The sequence below is a fragment of the Neoarius graeffei genome, chromosome 2, assembly GCF_027579695.1.
Source record: "Neoarius graeffei isolate fNeoGra1 chromosome 2, fNeoGra1.pri, whole genome shotgun sequence".
Taxonomy (NCBI): Eukaryota; Metazoa; Chordata; class Actinopteri; order Siluriformes; family Ariidae; genus Neoarius; species Neoarius graeffei.
In genome coordinates, this window is record NC_083570.1 from 54869527 (window position 1) to 54893275 (window position 23749).

The window sequence follows — 23749 nt, forward strand, 5'->3', positions numbered from 1 at the left end:
AGCTGACTGTGTCCACGTCCAGTTTGATGAGACCATCAGGCCCATGGGGTGGCTTGAAGACTGGGCACTCCTGAAGGATTTGGGGTCTGCGTGCGACCGCACTGGCAGGCATCATCCTCACTAGCTCCGATCGTCTTGAGGAAGGACTGGGTCCTGCCCCATCCAGTGCGGAGGTGGTTGAGGCGGGTCCACGCCTTGTGGGTGAGATGGTAACCACAGGGCTTTGCAGAGGGGAAATCAACGAAAGAGTGCAAGGTGGTGCATGAGCGGCTCCATTCCTCCTGCCATCTCTGCTCCACCCAGGAGTCGGAGGCCAGTCCAGCTCTCATGAATGCTGCAGCTTTGATGGCGAAGTGCTGCCTTGATAGCCGTTGAGGGGTGTTATCGTCCTGAATTGGTGGAACAAGGCTATTCTCCTCGAGTGCCTTCTCTGCTAGCTTGAAGACTTGATAGTCTCACCGGATGCTTGCAGGAGGAATTCCTGAGACTACGGGGAGCACCTCAGTCGGTGTAGGTTTCTTTCTCTGGAAGGTGGCTTCAATGTCGTTGACAAGACGGGCTATTTGGTCCATGATACATCTACCTTTATGGAAGCCAGCCTGCTCTTGTAGAAGGTGTATTTCAACGATGTTGTTGATGCATGCCAGGATTATTCTCTCCATCAGCTTGTACGTAATACAGAGCAGCAAGATTGGCCTGTAGCTCTTGGGATCATCTGCTGGTTTCTTGGGTTTAAGAATGGTAACCACTTTGGCTTTCTGCCACACAGCAGGGATGGATAAGGTGGCCAAGCAATTGGAGAGGAACTGGAGTAGCCATTCAAGAGCACGGGTTCCCAGGTAGCAGAGGAATTCTGCATGAACCAAGTCAATGCCGAGGGCTTTGTCCTTTTTTAGGCACAGGATGGCGTCCATTAGATGTTCTAGGGTAACTAGTCTGGAGAGATTCATTAAGGCGGGTTGGCGGGCAGTGGTCTCTTTGATCTTCCTGTTGACTTCATGAGTGTGCAGCTTGGATTCTTCACTCTTCTTCTTCCATTTGCTGTTATCCACGAGGACCGACACAATAGAATTGACAGTAATGAGGCATGGCTTGGGTTTGCTGCTGTGCCTTGAAAGGCTGTTGATTGTAGCCCACAACCTTTTGGCTTGAATGTGTGAAGTCAATTGAGGTGACAGTTTCCTCCCACCGAGCCTGTCGCTTTTTTCCAAGGATACGCATTAGTTGGTCGCCCTTGGTAGGCTTCTCATCTATGCTTGCTGTGTTGTAGTTTTGGAAGGCTGCCTTGCACTCTTTGTCCCAGCAGGGGATATACGCGTCATGTCTGCCTCAGGGAATGGATGCCTTAGCAGCAGAGGAGAGCAGGGATGTGAAGGCCTTGTAGGTGTCTGTCCCTGATGGGTCTGGGAGGTCGCAGGATAACAAGTCAGTAAGGCCGGCAAATTTACTCCAGTTAGCCTTGTGAAAATTCCACCTCTTTTTGCTAAGACTGTTGATCTTCATTCCAACTTCGGTGCCAATGACAACAGGACAGTGTCCAGATCGTGGGAACTTGTCCAGTATGTACATTCACAGGATTGAGCGATGGAGTTAGAGACAAAGCATAAGTCAGGATTAGTCCATGTCTTGTGGTGGCCTGAAAAGAACGATTTGTTGTCTTTAGCATCATAAAGCTTGTTATGGATACATTCTTGATGGTGGCACAGGTCCACTGGATTTGGCTGCCCTCTGGGGATTTTTGGATAGAGTTCACGTGGACACCTTCATGAACATAGGTAGTGATACCATGGTACTTGTTGAGTATATAGGCTATAGTACTGTAATCTTCAATTGTGAGTTTGTCTTCGCTGTCAGCATGGGTCTCTTGCAGGAGAATCACACTGGTGTTGTTTTTGTCTGCTAGATGGTGGATAAGGTCTCTTAGCCCTTCAACATTCAGCTGGAGGATACAGGTATTGATGCTTGTCATCGTCAATGTAACAATCAAAACTGCTTCCTTCTGGAAATTGAGTTGCTGAGATTAGCCGGCCTAAGTCATTACTAGGGATCACCATGTACAGGTTCTCAGCTTGATCCTCGACTATGAGGTGAGGTGAATGGATAAGGGTGGGGCATTGCAAATCTACTACCTCAACCTGTTAAAACGTTGGAACGAGGAGATCCCCATGGCATGGGTGTTGGTAGTTCCAGAGAAGGTGGAGCTGGGGCTGGAGGTAAAAAAGGTAACATTTCAAACCACTCAGGTCCCTTGTGGAGATCACCTCTCACCAGCCCAACTCACGGAGGTAGCCAAGTTGCAGAAGAAATTTTCTGACATGTTCTTGCCCCATCCCGGCTGCACCCACCTCATAGAATACCACATTGAGATGCCCCCGGGGGTGGTGGTGCGTAGCTGCCCTTACTGCTTGCCTGAACACAAAAAAAAGGTGGTTCGGGATGAACTCAAGGCCATGCTCGAAATGGGCATAAACAAGGAGTCCCACAGTGACTGAAGCAGCCCAGTGGTCCTGGTTCCCAAGACCGATGGGTCAGCCCAGTTCTGTGTGGACTATAAGAAAATCAACGCGGTATCTAAATTTGATGCATACCCAATGCCTTGCAATGATGAGTTGCTTGATTGGTTAGGCGCTGCTCGTTTTTATTCAACACTGGATCTAATGAAGGGTGTAGCAGTTCGTACGGGTGGAGCACAGAAAGACGGCAGGCCAGGATTAAGTTCCACAAAGAAACTCTTTATTTTGGGTCTTTTCAGACTTGAGACAAACTCTCACTATCCACACACACTAGTCGCCTGGTTGGGGAGAGAGCTCCCTTCCTCTGCTCTCTCTCTCCTTATATAGGGGGCGGTCACTGGGGAAGACACACAAACACAGATTAACCAACATCAGGTGCTGTGATTCTGCCACTTACCTTCCCTGACTCCGCCCTCCGGTCACAGACCGATGCTTGACCACGCCCCTGCTGCCACAAAGGGATATTGGCAGGTCCCCTTGACTCCTCTATCCTGAGAGAAAATGGCCTTTTCCACACCATTTGGGCGACACCCATTTGTCACACTTCCTTTTGGGTTATTTGGGGCTCCTGCTACATTCCAGCGGCTCATGGACAAGATCCTCCACCCTCACGCCACCTACGTGGCAGCGTACCTCGACAACATCATTATTTATAGCAATGATTGGCCGTGGCACCTGGAACACCTTAGGGCCGTCCTAGAGTCGCTGAGACATGCAGGTCTCACAGCTAACCCGAAAAAGTGTGCAATTGGGTGCGTGGAATTACGGTATCTGGGTTTACACTTGGGTCATGGGCAGATGCGTCCCCAAATTAACAAGACTGCAGCGATTGGGCCCTGCCCGAGGCCCAAGACCAAAAAGCGGGTGAGACAGTCCCTGGGGCTGGCTGGCTACTATTGTAGTTTCATACCTAATTATTCGGACGTCACCAGCCCGCTAACTGATCTCACTAAAAAGGGAGCACCAGATCCGGTCCAGTGGACGGAGCAGTGCCAACAGGCGTTCTCCAAGGTAAAAGCTGCACTGTGCAGGGGGCCACTTTTGCACTCCCCTGACTTCTCTCTCCCCTTTATTTTGCAGACTGATGCATCGGACAGAGGGCTGGGGACCGTTTTGTCCCAGAAGGTGAACGGCGAGGAGCGTCCCCTACTGTACATCAGCCACAAGCTTTCGATGTTTGAAAGCAAGTACAGCACCATCGTAAAGGAGTGTCTGGCCATCAAGTGGGCCCCTGCGGTCACTCCACCGCATGAAGAATACCAATGCGCGCATCACCCATTGGTATCTCGCCCTCCAGCTGTTTAAGTTCGAGGTGGTCCACAGGCCGGGGGCGCAGATGGTGGTGGCAGACTTCCTGTCCTGTCGGGGGGGGGAGCCCACTGCAAGCCAGACGGCTCCCCAGCCTGAGTCGGGTGGTGGGGGTATGTGGCAGCGGGGACGTGGCCAAGCATTAGTTTGTGAATGGAGTACGGGATCAGCGAAGGTGAGTGGCCAAGTCATTACACCTGTTGTCAATTAATATGTGTGCGCGTGTGTGTGTTTGTTGCAGTGATGGTGGAGCATAAAAGGAGAGGGAGAGCAGAAAAGAGGCCTCTCCCAACCAGAACACGTGTGTGTGTGTGTGTGCGCATGTGTGACTGCGTGTGAGCAGCGAGTGAGGGAAGCTGAAAAGCAGCAAAGTAAAGGAAAATAAAGTGTGTGAGAACTTCAGTCCCCGCCTGCCGTGCTTCTGTACTCCACCCACATCAGGGACTTATTACATGGCCATATCATATCTTTCATTTTACATTGAGGCATAGACAGTAGCTACATGGTTACATCTGTGTGTATTCAGCAGTGATAAGTATAACTGTATAATAGCAATTGCAGTTATAAACAGAAGATAATAGCAAATCAAGAATTAGATTCAAATACTAAAACTGGCAAAAACCTATATTAGTGCAATTCATTTAATGAACCATGTTATATTATTTTCAAACTGTACCCTCAAATTTCCAACATATAAAGGAAATACAATACAATTAGTCTCATAATCAATAAGTATTTACAAACTCCTGTGTTCAGTTACTTACGTGACGATCCACACAGCCCCCTGCTCATCCCCATGCCTGGACATATACAAACAAAAACAGGTTAGATTCTTGATGAGCCATGTATGGTGTGTTTGTACATAAAAGCAATAAAACCATGAATGCTAATCATAATAATCCTCAAATTATTGGATGAAGGGTTGAGTAAAAGGACTCAGTGAAAAGAATACTAACTGGCAATAGGAATTCTCCTCTTCACCATCGGTCCTTTCACAGCTTGTCCGCTGCCTTTATTGATAGCTATGAAGGCTGTGTGTGAGCTGCTCACTCCAGACTGCTTACTCAGATCCACCACCCTGGCCTTCAGAGCCTCTTTATCAGCTCCATCATCCTGCTCGTCCCTTTCCAGAGAGCGGATCAGAGAGCGAGCGCCCAGCCTGTGGATGGCTAGTCTGGACACACACACACACACACACACACACAAGCAAAGCTAAATGAGTAACAATTAAACAACCTACCCTGACTGCTGTTCTGTGATGTTGTTTAATATTGGGTACCGGAACCAAGCTGATATCTGACAGTGGCGGTTATGACAGCTAAAGCCACACAACCAGGGTTTATTTATTAAAGCCACAGTCATACAAATACACACCCACATCATAATCACAGATGTTTAAAAAGAGGACATTATTTCCTTGTACTACTTGTAGCAGTTACCCGCTATTCTCAGAAGGCTTCAGGGAGAAGTGGACAGTGTTTGAGACCTCTTGATCTCCAAGACAGTATCGCACTGATATTTTCCCCTTAGCATCTGGGTTTTGACATTCCTAGGGACAGAGATACAGGTTGCGTAATTATGAGTAGACCCAGTCATTTGCTCATAAGAGACACAATTAAAAAAAAAAAAAATTGCTTGAGCCAAATTTTCTCTTAATCATGTTGTACTTCTTTCATTATGAGATAAATAATTGCACACTCATGGATTAATAAACATAGAAATAAAAAAAGGTATATAAAACAGTTTTCAAAAACAGTCCATTCAGATTCAGAATCTGAAACAAATGAGAGTTTTCCTGTAAAACAGTGTGATGAAGCTCTCACCTCCCCTTTCAAGTGGGCATAAATCAGTGCTCTCTGACCATGGAAAAGCGTTTTAATCGGGGGGCTCAGACGGGTGAAAGACACATCAGTCCAATCCTCAGTGATATCAGTCACTGCTGGTTGTAAAGCATAATGGAGAGACTGCATTACCTAGCATTGGGAATTAAAGACAAACAATGTTCAATAATATTTCCAATAAAGCCCCCTTCTGTTTGTCAGTGAAAAAGTGAGAGACAGAGAACATGCATAATTGACTGTACATACTCTAAATGATCATAAATGATAAACAATAAGTAATTTAAAATAAATCGTGATTACTAAAGTGACTCTTTCCGACACCATTATGTTGTAGTACAAATTAATGCTTATTTCTGTTTGTTTCTTCGTTGCTGTTTGAAAAGAACCCCGTCTTACTTTGGCCTGCATGCGCTCAGTTCCTGTGATGAACTGGGCGTGGCCAGAGCTGTTCTCAGCCAACCCTGTGATGAGTGCAGAACTTGCACCTTCACCAATCCCAAATGAGAAGCATCTGTTTAAACAAAGGGGTGGAATATGAATCCCTTATAACCCTTCTAGATATTGAAATTTATCAGAAGAATACTTATTTTGAAACACACTAAGTTAACAGAGTGAGGCATGCTGCTATATGAAAATAATCATCCTTGGTGATGCAATGTGGCCATGATGTACAGCCTTGTGAAAAAGCAACACAGTAGACAACTGAGTTTTAGCTTTACCTCTGTTACATAGCACTAACAGAGTCTCTTTCATCAATGCAAAATAAACTTTCTGCTGACAGAAAGATTCACCATAGCAACTGTTAGACTATTCATTTTCTAAATTAACAAATTTTGCCTCTTTTGAAATACATTTCTTGTTATGTTTGAATAAGGAGTGTCTGCTGTACAAGTTTATCTGCCCTGTAAGTTGTGCATGTAGAAGATAGAGATGACTTCTGAATGCTCGCATGCATCAGTGATGTGGTACAATACATTTTCTGATTTGATGTGGGTATCAGATCTGTTGTAGTTATTTGTGTTTGCTTTTGTTATTTACATCAGTTTGTTCCTTAGTGCATTTCTGAAAATATAATGTTAAATCTCACAATGTAAAATATTTGCACCTCATTGTGAGCTATAAGTATTAAAAATTATTTACCCTTTCAGTTGCATAGTTTTATTCAGGAAAAAAAGTATACGTCATGAATATTTTAAGCTTGAAAAAGCACATACCTGTGGAAATCAGCATTGCTCCTCACACAGTTAAGAACATCTTTAGTGTTCCCTACTTCACCATCTGTGAAGATGAACAGCTGAAATGACAAAGAAATTGGAGAAAAAAAAATTAGGGAAAAAAAATGTGTCAGCATTAACTTTTTCAGCAGTTTGTGCCACAGTAGCTCTTCTAACTTTTGTGCCCTATGCGAATCAGTGAGCCTTCGACACTCATGACCCTTTTGCTGGTTCACTAGTTGTCCTTCATTGGACAATTTTTGGTAGGTACTAACTACTGCATGGCAGGAACGCCCCATAAGATGTGCCATTTTGGAGATGCTAAGACCCAGTCATCTAGACATCACAATTTAGCTCGTCAAAGTCGCTCAGATCCTTACACTTGCCCATTTTTCCTGCTTCCAAAACATCAACTTCAAGAATTGACCGTTCTCTTGCTGCCCCTTGAAAGGTGATATTGTAACAAGATAATCAGTGTTATTCACTTCACCTGTCAGTGGTTTTAATGTTAAGGCTCATCGGAGTGTGTGTGTGTGTGTGTGTGTGTGTGCACGCAATATTTATCATCATGCACGGAGAGGCTCCGGGTGAAATTATGGATTCTCTTTGGTGACTGGCATAGTACTATTTTCTCAAGGCCACAGCCCCAAAGAAAATAGTACTATGCCAGCCACTGAAGAGAATCCATAATTACCGATGCCTCTCAGTATATTAGATTTATGTCCCTCATCAAAAATTTCCTACCTAAAAAAATGTTAACTACAAAAAATTAGAAATAAATCTTAAAAAAAAATAAAAAATACTGGAGGCACCCATGTTTGTTGTTTATGTCAGATTGACCTTCGACCTGCACATGTGCAATGTACCATGCTATCACCTGCCTCACTAGGCATGATCATGATACATAGAGCTACACACACAGAAATGCTCACAAAGCCACAGCTGTGACTTGAGTCGACAGTATAGCTTGAAATTGTGACATCAGTTCATGGTTTACCCAGGATACATCATAACTGACTCACACCATCTCCATTTTTTTTTACTTTTGACATCACAAGAAACATTATTTAATAAATGGTGGAACCATTTTGTCTCACACACTCACTGGATATTAGTAATTGCCTGCTATGATTGGCTACTGTACTACTAGAATATCAGCTCATATACCATGAGGAGAGAAAAACAAAATGGCAGAGCGCATCCAGTCAGATATATCGTTATCAAGTATTTAAAAGAAACAGATATACAGTAGCTAAAGGAATATAGCCTCCCCCCCCCAAGTATCTCCTGTTCCACACTCCAGCCCAGTCAGTGGCACCGATCCACCAAAAACCCTAAAGAAGAAGAAAATGGCGGACCATGTTACTGAACCAACCGAGGACAAAATAAAAACTCTATTTGAAAACAACTTCTTTCGACTGCTCCTGATTAGGGGTCGCCACAGCGGATCTTTCGTCTCCATTGCTCCATGTCTTCCGCATCCTTCTTTACCACACCTGCCACTTTCATGTCCTCTCTCACCACATCCATGTATCTCCTATTTGGCCTTCCTCATTTTCGTGTGCATGGCAGCTCCATCCTCAACATTCTCCTTCCAACATGCTCTGCATCTCTTCTCAGGATGTGCCCATACCATCTCAGTCTCATCTCTCTTAGCTTAAATCCCAAGCTCTCCACATGCGCTGTCCCTCTGATGTGCTCGTTCCTCATTCTGTCCAACCACGTCACTCCCATCGCAAACCTTAACATCCTCAACTCCGCCACCTCCAACTTTGCCTCCTGTCTCTTCGTTAAGGGTACGGTCTCCAATCCATACATCATAGCCGCTCTCACTACTGTGTTATACATCTTACCTTTCACTTTTGCTGGGACTTTCCTCTCACAAATGACTCCCGAAATCCTTCTCCAACTGCTCCACCCTGCCTGCACTCTCTTTCTCACCTCACTACCGCAGCCCCCATTTTCCTGCACAGTTGACTCCAGGTACTTGAATTCACCAACTTTCTTTACATCTACTCCTTGCATCTTCACTACACTCTCATCCCCATTCTCATTGATGCACATGTATTCTGTTTTGCTACTGCTCACCTTCATTCCTCTTCGTTCCAATGCATACCTCCATCTTTCCAAACCCAACTCAAACTCCTTTATACTTTCACCACATATCACAATATCATCCACAAACATCATGTTCCATGGTGACTCTTGCCTCACTTCATCTGTCAAGCTATCCATCACTATGGCAAACAAGAAAGGACTCAAAGCAGATCCTTGATGGAGTCCCACCTTCACCTTGAACCATTCAGTCGTTCCAACTGCACACCTCACTGCTGTTGCACTGTTCTCATACATGTCTTGCACCACTCTGATATACTTCTCATTCACGCCACACTTTCTCATACAATATCATAACTCATCTCTCGGCACTCTATCGTATGCCTTCTCCAGGTCTACAAACACACAATGTAGCTTTCTCTGGCTTTCCCTGTACTTCTCCATTAACATTCTTAAAGCAAAAATTGCATCAGACATGCTCTTCCTTGGCATAAACCCGTACTGCTGTTCACAGATTGAGAAGAGAGGTAGCAATCTCACCTCCAATACCCTTTCCCATAACTTCATGGTGTGGCTCATCAGTTTTATCCCTCTGTAATCACTGCAGCTCTGTACATCTCCCTTATTCTTGTATATTGGGACGAGCACACTCTGCATTCACTTGGCATTTTCTCATTCTCTAGGATCTGATTAAACAATCTCGTTAGGAACTCCACAGCCATCTCACCCAAACATCTCCAAGCCTCAATCGGGATACCATCTGGTCCGACTGCTTTCCCAGTCTTCATTCTTTTCATGGCTGCTCTCACCTCATCCTTACTAACCAACTCTGGTTCCTGATTTGCTGTCTCCAATGAATCTGACCTTTTCTCTCTCTTGGATTCTCCTCATTTAATAAATCCTCAAAGTACTCTTTCCACCTTCTTCATACACTCTTTGTTTGTCAGCACATTTCCATTTACATCTTTCATCACTCTTACCTGCTGTACATCCCTTGCTTCCCTGTTTCTCTGCCTAGCTAGTCTGTACAGGTCTTTCTCTCCTTCTTTGGTCTCCAGTCTTTTGTACAAGTCCTGCTATGCATCTGCTTTCGCCTTCACTACCGCTCTTTTTGCCTTCCGTCTCGTCTCTCTGTATAACCGCCTGCTTTCCTCATCTCTCTGATCGTCCCAATTCTTCTTTGCTAGCATCTTCTCTTTAATAATTTCCTGCACTTCTTTGTTCCACCACCATGTCTCCTTGTCTTCCTTCCTCCTTCCCGATGACCACCCTAGCACCTTCCTTGCTGCCTCTCTTACTAGTATAGCAGTAGTATCCCAATCTTCTGGCAGACTTCCATTACCACTCATCTCCTCTGTTTCTCTCGCCAACATGTCCATTGAAATCTGCTCATATCAGCACACGCTCCTCCCTCGGTATACTTTCTACCACTTCATCCATTTTTTCCCAGAAAGACTCTTTCACTTCATTCTCATATCCAACCTGTGGGGCATAAGCACACACAACATTGATTACCACTCCTTGAGTCTCCAACTTCACGCCTATCACTCTGACACCCTCTTCACATCAGTCACACTGTTGACCAACTCTCCCCTCAAAACAATAACAACACCATTTCTCTTTCCATCGACTCCATAATAAAACACCTTACATCCACCTCCAATATTCTTGGCCTTGCTTCTCTTCCACCTTGTCTCCTGCACACACAAAATGTCCAACTTCCTTCTTTCCATCATACCTTTTAACTTTCTCGCTCTGCCAGTCAATGTTCCCACATTCAGTGTTCCTACCCTCAATTCTAAGCTCCTTCCTTTCCATCTTTCACGCGCTCTCCTAATACACCTCCCCCCTCTCTCCTTCTCCGTTTTGACGCAACAGTAGCATACTTTCCACCGGCACCCTGTTGACCAACAGTACCGGAGGCGGTCGCTGTTAACCCGGGCCCCGACCGATCCAGTATGGCATTTCTCTTTTCAATCCACATGTTAGATTTGGCACAGTTTTACACCAGATGCCCTTCCTGACACAACCCTCTCCAATTTATCTGGGCTTGGGACCGGCACCAAGAGTACCCTTATGCACCCCCAGTGCCTGGATTAATTTATCCGGGCTTGGGACCGGCACCAAGAGTACGCTTATGCACCCCCAGTGGCTGGATAAACTCTACTCAAAAATAAAACCCCCAAAAATACAAAAAAAGCAACAAAATATGGAATAAAAGTATTTGATGGTAAGAACATAATCTTTTATTTTTTCAATAATTATTATTAGAGCATTTTTCACAAATTGGTACAGTCATTTTGCAAGTTTGTTTACATTCTAAGCAGAAATTATTTTGTTGGATGTTTTGTAGAAAGTTTATCCATCCATCCATTATCTGTAGCCGCCTATCCTGTCCTACAGGGTCGCAGGCAAGCTGGAGCCTATCCTAGCTGACTATGGGCGAGAGGGGGGTACACCCTGCACAAGTTGCCAGGTCATCGAAGGGCTGACACAGACAACCATTCAAACCTACGGTCAATTTAGAGTCACCAATTAGCCTAATTAGACTAACGTGCTTGCCTTTGGACTGTGGGGGAAACTGGAGCACCCAGAGGAAACCAACATGGACACGGGGAGAGCATGCAAACTCCACATCGACAGGCTCTCATCAGCCGCTGGGCTTGAACCCAGGACCTTCTTGCTGTGAGGCGACAGTGCTAACCACTACACCACCGTGCCGCCCTGTATAAAGTTTATATTTATCGAATTTGCAAAAAATAAAAATGCTCCATTTCTAAAAATCCAGTGAATGTGGATAGTATAAAACAGTTATTCCAGTCAAGTTCATCATTACAGCTGACTCAGCGCTATGCGCGCCTTATTGGCTATCAGCTCATGTATGACTTGATTTCGTGGAATAGCTTATATATATACACACACACACACACACACACACACACACACACACACAGAGAGTACCAGTCAAAAGTTTGGAAAAGTTTGGAAACACCTTCATATGTGATGTTTTTTCTTTATTTTAATTAACTAAAAGACACTTCCTGTCTTAAAGTAATGACTGACTGTTATTTCTCTTTACTTAGTTGAGTGGTTCTTGACATAATATGGATTACTACAGTTGTCGAACAGGGCTATTTACTGTATTTTTATTATTTACGCTTTACTGGTTGATGGTGTCAAATGCATTAAGAAGGCAAGAAATTCCATTTTTGAAAAGACACACCTGTTAATTGAGAAGCATTCCAGGTGACTACCTCATGAAGCTGGTTCAGATAATGCCAATAGTGTGCAAAGCTGTTATTAAGGTAAATAGTGACGAATTTGAAGAATCTAAAATATGAAATATGGTTTTTTTTAAACACTTTTTTGTTTACCATATAATTACATATGTTCCATATGTTATTTCATAGTTTTGATGAGTTCAGTATTGTTCTACAACGTAGGAAAAAATAAAATAAATAAAAACATTGAATTTGAAGGTGTTTCCAAACTTTTGACTGATTCTCTCTCTCTCTCTCTCTCTCTCTCTCTCTCTCATATATATGGCACACACACAAAGTCATTGACTAGGACACAAATCCTGACCTCTATCATTTATTATAGATTCTGCAGTCAGTGATGAGCCCTATGTAGTATGTGTCAAAACTGGAGTATCCACAGCAGCCATTTGTAGTCTTTCCAAATTAAATCCAAAATTATTTGCTTCGAAAGACCCTTTCAAAACAGTCATTTTCAATTTGGCTCCTGAGATTTTGTGTGTTCAGTGAAATTATGACAACAATAACAGAGCAGCTTTAATATAGGTCCAACATGTAGAATCCTTCTATTTATTAGATTTAAAATGCAAAATGTAGTCTTTGTGGTGTCAGCATATTAGCTGTTTGTAAGTTTCCTGGTTTTATAGTTACTTCATGTAAAAATAAGTCAGGAACTCCGTTGCTTTGTTAGTGGAGCAGATAAAAGCAATTTTTCAAAGAAATTGTGCAAAATGTGATACAAGCCCCAAATTTGGCATGGTGGTTCCCAATGGTCTACTTAAGCAAATCTGCCTGAACTGCCATTCAAAAATCCAAGATGGCGGCCATTTTTCAAGATGGCCACCAAATGCGTCTGCCAAAAATGGTTTTGCTCATAGAAATGCATGTATTTGGTCGAGTTGAGTGATCTTGGTGTCGATTTCGATGTTTTCTTGCATGCTGAATCTAATTTTTCTAGTTTCAAAAAATGTAAGTGAATAATTTTACAATTTTTGGCTATTTTTGACTATTTTTCGGGCTTTGTTCCTGCATTTTCGCTTGCCTGATGAGTGGGGTTTTTTTAACTAGTTGCATGACATGGTAATTTCTAAATATATAAAGCAGTATTTTTATTTAGTGCATGGGGTGTAGGGTGTAGTAGTAGAGGTAGTACCTTTATTTCAGCAGTCAGCCACATCCTCCGGATGGACTCCTTGCACTGGCTCTCACGACTTACCTAGCTCTCACCTATGGTTCCAAGAAGTTGCTAGTGCATGGCAACGGCCACACCCCGGTAAACCATGTTGGCTCACAGGCTCAACTAGGTGAGGGTAGCACACAGAGGGTCTCTGTGTGTGAGGGAGTATGTCATGCTCCAAATGCAAAGTGCAAGAAGTCAACAAACCAGACCTGCTTGATCCATGAAGCCATTTTTCTAAAGTAATGATTGTCGGGCACTACCAGGGCACAGTGGTGACAATTACTGCTATGAAACTCAGCATCGGGTTCAATGTCCACTAAGGAGGAGTGAGTCTCATACTTAGTGTCACAAATGTTGAAATCTGAAACCAGGTCAAAAAGAGGTCATGGTATCAGAAGAAGAGTCACTGGAACCAGCAAGACCCCAACAAACTGGAGAAGCTTTCTGCAGGATGACAACAACAAAACTGAACTCTTCCACTTTCTCAGAGAAAATATGAGGGTAAGTCAAAAAGTTCTAAGACTAATTGAAAAAAGTCTTTCTTTATCAAAATAACAAAGCTATTTCTCTACATATCCTCCATTTAAGTCTAAACACTTCTGCAAGCGATGTTTCCATCTGAGAATTCCTTCTTTGTATTCATTTTTTTAGTTCTTTTGAATTCCTTTTTAAATTATAACATCTGTCTTAGAACTTTTTGACTTACCCTCATAAGTCAAGCTGAAACTACAAGTACGGTCATTGTGACAAAAGGAGAAGATGTCATCAGCAACAAAAACAAGTCCCTGGATCCTGTGGCCCCATGCTGTCATGAGGAAGCCGATACCCTATTTGTACATGCCAGAGATGCAACTGTAGAGGGTAGCAAGTCACTCGTCATCAAAGCCAATGACACTGACATGCTCATCAAAGCAGTGACTATGCTGCCATCCCTGCAGAGGCTTGGTCTTCAAAAATGTGGATTGCCTTTGGGCAGGGAGCCAGTGCTTGATGGATACCAGTCCATGAGGTAGTCTCTGCAATAGGGCCTGAGAAAGCCAGTGGGATCCTGTATTTCCATGCATTCACGGGCTGTGATGTGGTCTCATCTTTCCATTGGAAGGGAAAGAAATCTGCATGGCTGACTTGGGATGTCTGGAGTGAGGTTTCTGAAACATTTACAAAACTCAGCACCTACCCAACAGAAGTTTCTGAGGATGACCTGCAGAAACTGGAGAACTTTGTCCTCATGTACGACAGATCAAGTGCAGCCACCGGTATTGATGAGGAAAGGCTGAATCTCTTTGCCCGAAAGGAGAGGTCCTATGATGCGATCTGACCAACCAGTGCAGCCCTCATGGAACACGCAAAATATGCTGCCTACCAGGCTGGGATTATATGGGGTCAAGCAACAATATCCAATCCAGAAGTCATCAGTCCTGCCGACTGGGGTTGGACTCGGAAGGGAGACACATGGCAGATCTGTTGGACGATGCTTCCACCAACTGCAGCCAGCTGTCAGGAACTGACCAAGTGTTTTTGTAAGAAAGTCTGCAACTGGAGATGCAAATGCTCTCGTTCTGAGCTCGCCTACACAGCACTCTGCAGCTGTGTATGTCAGCTGTAGTGATCCAAATACAGCAGTGAACTTTGGTACAGGAATACCCAGCAATCTCCAGTTCTAAACATTATGCCAGTTTTTGAACATTATTCAAGACATTTACTCCTGACATTATAAAGATGTTTCTTGGAGCTTGATTGGTAAGCACTTAGAAACAGGTGCACTGTGACAAAGACAATCATTTAAGGATCACTACATTAATGGACTTTATTGAACACACTATTCCCGATCATCTCATTTTTATTTACACTGCAGAAAGCAGTACACAAGTATTTGGTGCCGGTATGTGCGCCACTCTAGTAGTATGCTTTGGAAGGAGGATTCTTACAGTATTAAGGGTTTTTTATTATTTCTATATGTCTCATTTTGTTTCCATCCAGAAAAACATGATCTCAGTGCTAAATATTGCAAAATGTGTTAAGTTGATTGAAAGTATTAAAAGTATTGTTTTGATGTGTTGTGTTATTTTATTTAAAGTGTACATTTTCTACCACTCACGGTATTATAATGCTAGTGAAAATAGAACAAATTAATTCAGCATCCTGAAAAACATATAAATAGACACCAAGATCATTCAAGTCCATCAAGTACACGTATTTCTATGAGAAAAATCGACTCTGAAAGCTCATTTTTGTGGCCATCTTGAAAAATGGCCGCCATCTTCGATTTTCAAATGGCACATCAGGCAGGTTTGTTCACTAAACCCTCGGGAACCACCATGCCAAATTTGGTGCTTGTATCACATTTTGAACGATTTTTCTACTATCTGCCCCACTACATCCATTTGTTAATTACTAAATTGTAATACTTGTTCTGATTTAAATTATGGTCAGTGATGGTATGACAGTAAAACACTGAGATGGGTGGGAAAATTGGGTATTAAAGACAATAAATAACTGCTAAATTACTGCAGCTTTGCATAAAGAATAATATTACCTGTCTTGGGTGGTTGGGGATGCACGGCTGTTTGTAAATGTGTTCCAGAGGTTGCAGAATCTCCGTGCCCCCCATGTCTGCTTGCATTTTCTTTAACTTCTTCACTGCCTGCTCCATAGTGTCTTGACTATACTGAACACTTTTACTAAAGCCAGAGAAACACACAGCAAACACAGCAAAGCTGTGACTCATCACATCTAACCAGCTTTGCATCACTCTCACTCATTCACTTTTAGTAATGACTTTCAGGCCCAGTCCCACAATACTGATAACTATAATTACAAATATAACGGTAACTATAAATAAATCAGTCCCGTGCAGTTTATGTGGTTGGTGGTCACACCAGACTGATAACGATACCTATAGCCCAGTCCTGGGTTTATCAGTCTCGGTGAGATTGCTTCTGGAGTGATTTTTCCAGGCCTGGACCTGATCCAATAAAACATCTAACCAATCAAGTTATTGTTTACATGGGACATTGACGGAGCACATGCTATTTTTCCCGAACATCTTTGTACATCCTTGTTGCATCATGAAGTCGCGGAATATGGATTCACGGAATCTGTAACATACTGAAACGTCCGTGACCAGTCCGTAAACGATGAGCATCTGTGATGCATCCATATTAAAATCCGTAACCACTCTGTATTTTCTATCCTTTTTAATTATATTTCCGTAGTCTGTGACCTATGTGTATTTTGTCAACCACCGGAGTATGTGTATGGGTTGTTTTGAAGTCCAAGCTGTAAAGTATGACCCACAATAATGTGCTACTACTTGGAAAAAAACTTCCATGACAATTCCTAAGTTGCATGCATTTATTAACCTGAGTGGCAGGACCAACTGATATTATAATGGGGATTGTAGTTGTAGTGTGACTGCTCCAGACTGGAAATAAATTCAGGCAGAGGTATAGTCATAGATGTAGTTATAGATATAGCTATCAGTGTTGTGGGGGACCAGGGCCTTATCCTGGTAAGGGTCATGAGTTAATCCCAGGAACACTGGGCATGAGACAGGGATACACCCTGGATGTCAGTTCATTGAAAATCAACTTGCATAAAGTGGTGCTTGAAAGTTTGTGAACCCTTTAGAATTTTCTATATTTCTGCATAAATATGACCTAAAACATAATCAGATTTTCACACAAGTCCTAAAAGTACATAAAGAGAACCCAGTTAAACAAATGAGACAAAATATATTATACTTGGTCATTTATTTATTGAGGAAAATGATCCAATATTACATATCTGTGAGTGGCAAAAGTATGTGAACCACTAGGATTTGCAATTAATTTGAAGCTGAAATTAGAGTCAGGTGTTTTCAATCAATGGGATGACTATCAGGAGTGAGTGGGCACCTTGTTTTATTTAAAGAACAGGGATCCAAGATCTGATCTTCACAATACATGTTTGTGGAAGTGTATCATGGCATGAACAAAAGGAGATTTCTGAGGACCTCAGAAAAAGCATTGTTGATGCTCATCAGACTGGAAAAGGTTACAAAACCATCTCTAAAGAGTTTGGACTCCACCAATCCACAGTCAGACAGATTGTGTATAAATGGAGGAAATTCAAGACCATTGTTACCCTCTCCAGGAGTGGTTGAACAACAAAGATCACTCCAAGAGCAAGGTGTGTAATAGTTGGCAAGGTCACAAAGGACCCCAGGGTAACTTCTAAGCAACTGTAGGCCTCTCGCACCTTGGCTAATGTTCATGAGTCCATCATCAGGAGAGCACTGAACAACAATGGTGTGCATGGCAGGGTTGCTTGGAGAAAGCCACTGCTCTCCAAAAAGAACATTGCTGCTCATCTGCAGTTTGCTAAAGATCATGTGGACAAGCCAGAAGGCTACTGAAAAATGTTTTGTTGATGGATGAGACCAAAATAGAACTTTTTGGTTTAAATGAGAAGGTTTATGTTTGGAGAAAGGAAAACACTGCATTCCAGCATAAGAACCTTTTCCCATCTGGGAAACATGGTGGTGGTATTGTCATGGTTTAGGCCTGTTTTGCTGCATCTGGGCCAGGAGGGCTTGCCATCATTGATGGAACAATGAATTCTGAATTATACCAGCGAATTCTAAAGGAAAATGTCAGGACATCTGTTCATCAATTGAATCTCAAGAGAAGGTGGGTCATGCAGCAAGACAACGACCCTAAGCACACAAGTCGTTCTACCAAAGAATGGTTAAAGAAGAATAATGTTCTGGAATGGCCAAGTAAAAGTCCTGACCTTAATCCAATCGAAATGTTGTGGAAGGACCTGAAGCGAGCAGTTCATGTGAGGAAACCCACCAACATCCCAGAATTGAAGCTGTTCTGTACGGAGGAATGGGCTAAAATTCCTCCAAGCCGGTGTGCAGGACAAATCAATAGTTACTGGAAATGTTTAGTTGCAGTTATTGCTGCACAAGGAGGTCACACCAGATACTGAAAGCAAAGGTTCACATACTTTTGCCACTCACAGATATGTAATATTGGATCATTTTCCTCAATAAATAAATGACCAAGTATAATATTTTTGTCTCATTTAACTGGGTTCTCTTTATCTACTTTTAGGACTTGTGTGAAAATCTGATGTTGTTTTAGGTCATATTTATGCAGAAATATGGAAAATTCTAAAGGGTTCACAAACTTTCAAGCACCACTGTACATTCACTCACACCTAGGGGCAGTTAATCTTAGCCAATATACCAACTGGCATATTTTTGGGAGGTGGGAGGAAACCAGAAAACCCAAAAGAAACCTAAGCTGACACTATGAGAACATAAAACCACACCGACAGAAACCGAAGCTCAAAATCTGGACCTGTGAATCAGCAGTGCTACTTCTTGCGACCACCAGGCCAATACCATTTCATCTCATTTCATCCATGCTTGTGTCTGATTAATGAACTGAGTGACAGAAATACTACAGATTCACTGGCTCATGTGAGGGTTACTCACGGGAAGAAGGACTCATAGTGAGAGCCAAAGCCATAGATGTTGAAGTAACAGCCCATGGGGAGACTCTTCAGCAGCAGGAGCAGAGTGTCCTAAAGCACATTATTATTCACATAGTCATTATTATTATTACAGCTTCAAGATGTGTGTGTTGTCAGGCCATCCATATACAAGTAGATACTAAAGCTGAACATTTTCTAAGACCTGTGGTGCAACATAAAAAACAAAATACAACAGTCAAATATAAATCAGTGCAGTTCAAAGGGACAAACAAATTGCGCAAAATGAGCAATCAATAATGTAATAGTCATGTCCATTATACAACGTAGAGTGTAAAATGACTTTGTACCAGTTTAAAATGTCAGTGCAATATAAACTGAGCACTGAGAAACAAAAAGAGCAATGTACAGTGGTGCTTGAAAGTTTGTGAACCCTTTAGAATTTTCTATATTTCTGCATAAATATGACCTAAAACAACATCAGATTTTCACACAAGTCCTAAAAGTACATAAAGAGAACCCAGTTAAACAAATGAGACAAAAATATTATACTTGGTCATTTCTTTATTGAGGAAAATGATCCAATATTACATATCTGTGAGTGGCAAAAGTATGTGAACCTTTGCTTTCAGTATCTGGTGTGATCCCCTTGTGCAGCAATAACTGCAGCTAAACATTTCCAGTAACTGCTGATCAGTCCTGCACACCAGCTTGGAGGAATTTTAGCCCACTCCTCTGTACAGAACAGCTTCAACTCTGGGATGCTGGTGGGTTTCCTCACATGAATTACTCGCTTCAGGTCCTTCCACAACATTTCAATTGGATTAAGGTCAGGACTTTGACTTGGCCATTCCAAAACATTCACTTTATTCTTCTTTAACCATTCTTTGGTAGAACGACTTGTGTGCTAAGGGTTGTTGTCTTGCTGCATGACCCACCTTCTCTTGAGATTCAGTTCATGGACAAATGTCCTGACATTTTCCTTTAGAATTCACTGGTATAATTCAGAATTCATTGTTCCATCAATGATGGCAAGCCATCCTGGCTCAGAAGCAGAAAAACAGGCACAAACGATGATACTACCACCACCACCATGTTTCACAGATGGGATAAGGTTCTTATGCTGGAATGCAGTGTTTTCCTTTCTCCAAACATAACACTTCTCATTTAAACTAAAAAGTTCTATTTTGGTCTCATCCGTCCACAAAAATTTTTTTCCAATCGCCTTCTGGCTTGTCCACGTGATCTTTAGCAAACTGCAGACAAGCAGCAATGTTCTTTTTGGAGAGCAGTGGCTTTCTCCTTGCAACACTGCCATGCACACTATTGTTGTTCAGTGTTCTCCTGATGGTGGACTCATGAACATTAACATCAGCCAATGTGAGAGAGACCTTCAGTTGCTTAGAAGTTACCCTGGGGTCCTTTGTGACCTCGCCGACTATTACACGCCTTGCTCTTGGAGTGATCTTTGTTGGTCGACCACTCCTGGAAAGGGTAACAATGGTCTTGAATTTCCTCCATTTGTACACAATCTGTCTGACTGTGGATTGGTGGAGTCCAAACACTTTAGAGACGGTTTTGTAACCTTTTCCAGCCTGATAAGCATCAATCACGCTTTTTCTGAGGTCCTCAGAAATCTCCTTTGTTCGTGCCATGATACACTTCCACAAATGTGTGTTGTGAAGATCAGACTTTGATAGATCCCTGTTCTTTAAATAAAACAGGGTGCCCACTCACACCTGATTGTCATCCCATTGATTGAAAACACCTGACTCTAATTTCACCTTCAAATTAACTGCTAATCCTAGAGGTTCACATACTTTTGCCACTCACAGATATGTAATATTGGATCATTTTCCTCAATAAATAAATGACCAAGTATAATATATTTTGTCTCATTTGTTTAACTGGGTTCTCTTTATCTACTTTTAAGACTGTTGTGAAAAGGTGATGTTTTAGGTCATATTTATGCAGAAATATAGAAAATTCTAAAGGGTTCACAAATTTTCAAGCACCACTGTATAATAAATTAAAGCAAAAACTCAGGTGTGGGAGGAGTTTGGTGAGGTCATGGAAAGCAACTTTGTCAGCCTCAAGGTGATTCTGGCAAACCGTCCGGCGGCTCAGCAGGGGAAAACAGTGCTCTGTTCTGTCTACAATGGGGATGGAATGCTGTTGACCTCAACTGGGGACATCGTCCGGTGGTGAAAGGAATACTTCGAGGATCTCCTCGAGCCCACCTTCATGTCATCTGTAGAGGACGCAGAGTCTGAAGGTGATTGGGAGGACTTGCCCATCTTGGAGGCTGAGGTTGCCGAGGTGGTTAAAAAGCTCCTCAGTTGCCAGGCTCCAGGGGTGGATGAGATTTGCTCTGAGTTTCTGAAGGCACTGGATGTTGTTGGGCTGTCTTGGCTGACACACCTCTTCAACACTGCATGGAGGTTGGGGACAGTGCCTCTGGATTGGCAGACTGGGATGGTAGTCACCCTTTTCAAAAAGGGGGACTGGAGAGTGTGTTCCAATGATAGGGGGATCACACTTCTCAGCCTCCACGGGGAAGCCTATGCTGGGGTGCTGGAGAGGAGAGTCTGGTCGATAGTCAAACTTCAGATTCGGCAGGAACAAAGTGTTTTTTGTCCTGGTTGTGGAACACTGGACCAGCTCTTTACCCTTGCAAGGGTGCTGGAGGTTGCATGGGAGTTTGCCCAACCAGTCTACGTGTGTTTTGTGGACCTGGAGAAGGCTTACAACCATGTCCCTTGTGGTGCCCTGTGGGGGGTGCTTCGGGAGTATGGGGTTCAGGGCCCACTGCTGCAGACCATTCAGTCCCTGTATGACCGGAGCAGGAGTTTGGTTCGCATTGCCGGCAATAAGTCAGACTCATTTTCAGTGCAGGTGGGACTCCACCAGGGCTGTCCTTTGTCACCAGTTCTGTTCATAACTTTTGTCGACAGAATTTCTAGGTGCAGCCAAGGGGTGGAGGGTGTCTGGTTTGGTGGCCTCAGGATCGCGTCTCTGCTTTTCGCGGATGATGTGGTCCTGTTGGCCTCATCAATCCGTGACTTCCAGCAGGTGCTGGGACAGTTTGCAGCTGAGTGTGAAGCAGCTGGGATGAGGATCAGCATCTCTAAGTCAAAGGCCATGGTAATCAGCTGGAAACAGGTGGAATGCCCACTTTGGTTCAAGAGGGAGTTGCTGCCTCAAGTGGAGAAGTATCTCAAGGTCTTGTTCATGAGTGAGGGTAAGGGGGAGAGGGAGTTGGACAGATGGATCAGGGCAGTGTCAGCAGTGATGCAGATGCTCAACCAGTCTGTTGTGGTAAAGAGAGAGCTGAGCCAAAAGGCAAAGCTCTCAATTTACTGGTCCATCTATGTTCCCACCCTCACCTATGGTCACGAGTTATGGGTAGTGACCGAAAGAATGAGACTGCAGATACAAGTGGTCGAAATGAGTTTTCTCCACAGTTGGTGATAGCCAGGTACTGGAAGTTAAGTTTAGCCGATGTAAACATACTTGTTAGCCTGGATTTACTCAAATGAAAGAGAGTTATCTTCAAGTTAGTATCGAAGAGAAACAAGATATCTATTTGAACCTTGGAAAAAGGACTATCCACATTTGGTAAAATATTTCAGCAGCAAATCATTGGATGATTCCAATGATGAAATCAATGGAGCTTTGAAAGCGCAAAGTCAGGAAGGCAGGTAAAAGTGTTTGGCAGCTATATGGTGCCAATGTAGAAAGTGTGCCAAGCAGAAAACTGACATTCAATGTGTTTGTTGTAAAGAGCACAAACTTGTATGCACTACAATATGGGCACAGTGACTGAAGTGTTTCACAGATAAACCCAGTTTGGGGTGGCACAGTGGTGTATCAGTTAGCACTGTCGCCTCACAGCAAGAAGGTTCTGGGTTCGAGCCCAGTGGCCGACAGGGGCCATTCTGTGTGGAGTTTGCATGTTCTACCCGTGTCTGTGTGGGTTTCCTCTGGGTACTCCGGTTTCCCCCACAGTCCAAAGACATACAGGTTAGGCTAATTGGTGGTTCTAAATTGACCGTAGGTGTGAATGAGAGTGTGAATGGTTGTTTGTGTCTATTTATCAGCCCTGTGATGATCTGGCGACTTGTCCAGGATGTACCCCACCTCTCACCCATAGTCAGCTGGGATAGGCTACAGCTTGCCTGCGACCCTGCACAGGATAAGTGGTTACAGATAATGAATGGATGGATAAACCCGGGTTGAAAACGTATGTTGCACACAAGCCTGCATTGGAAATGGACTATATACAGGTCATGATAACCTGTGTGTAGCATGTACCATGATAGCATGGTAGCCTGATGTGAGAGGGACAGCACCAGATGGAGAACTTGCAAATCGATACTAGCTATAAAGTCTCTTTATTTATTGTGTGTGGATACAGGTATAGACATGCAACATGCCACACTAGTTTATATGGTCTAAATACAGGCTAGTGACAGCTCAAGGTCAAGTCTGAGTTTATAGTGGAGCAAAGCAGGCGAGGCAAAGCTCCATACTTAAGAGAATATGGTAAAGCATCGACCTGATTTTTGATGGCTTTTGCCACCATAGTGAACCTGATCGTAAGTGGCTTTTGCAACCATAGTGAACCTGATCGTAAGTGCAAGGCAACATATTTCATAAACACTGGACCATCGGACAACGAAATTTGTATCTTCATTTATATAAGAGAGATGGGATTTTATCCAGCGCTTATTTTTAATTTGCTTTTTAAAAAAAATATTGTGGGATTATTTACCAACACATTTTACACTCATCAGGAGGTATAGGCAGTGCCTAAATATATATATATATATATATATATATATATATATATATATATATAGTAGCTTTGAATGTCTATGCTATTCTTGTTAAATCGGCT

General features: G+C 43.1%; 1 protein-coding gene across 3 annotated transcripts in view; it reads right to left on the bottom strand.

Moving 5' to 3' along the window:
* The window catches only part of LOC132881694 (von Willebrand factor A domain-containing protein 5A-like), a 69675-nt gene that overhangs the window by 11657 nt on the left and 34269 nt on the right, over window positions 1–23749 (bottom strand). For all 3 annotated transcript variants that reach the window (XM_060914459.1, XM_060914460.1, XM_060914461.1), the window contains 8 exons: window positions 18854–18942; window positions 15905–16049; window positions 6877–6956; window positions 6059–6173; window positions 5645–5794; window positions 5261–5370; window positions 4778–4995; window positions 4586–4621 (listed from right to left, as the gene is read on the bottom strand). In XM_060914459.1, the coding sequence (XP_060770442.1) occupies window positions 4586–4621; window positions 4778–4995; window positions 5261–5370; window positions 5645–5794; window positions 6059–6173; window positions 6877–6956; window positions 15905–16049; window positions 18854–18942 (943 nt within the window). The remainder of the gene's footprint in view (window positions 1–4585; window positions 4622–4777; window positions 4996–5260; window positions 5371–5644; window positions 5795–6058; window positions 6174–6876; window positions 6957–15904; window positions 16050–18853; window positions 18943–23749) is intronic.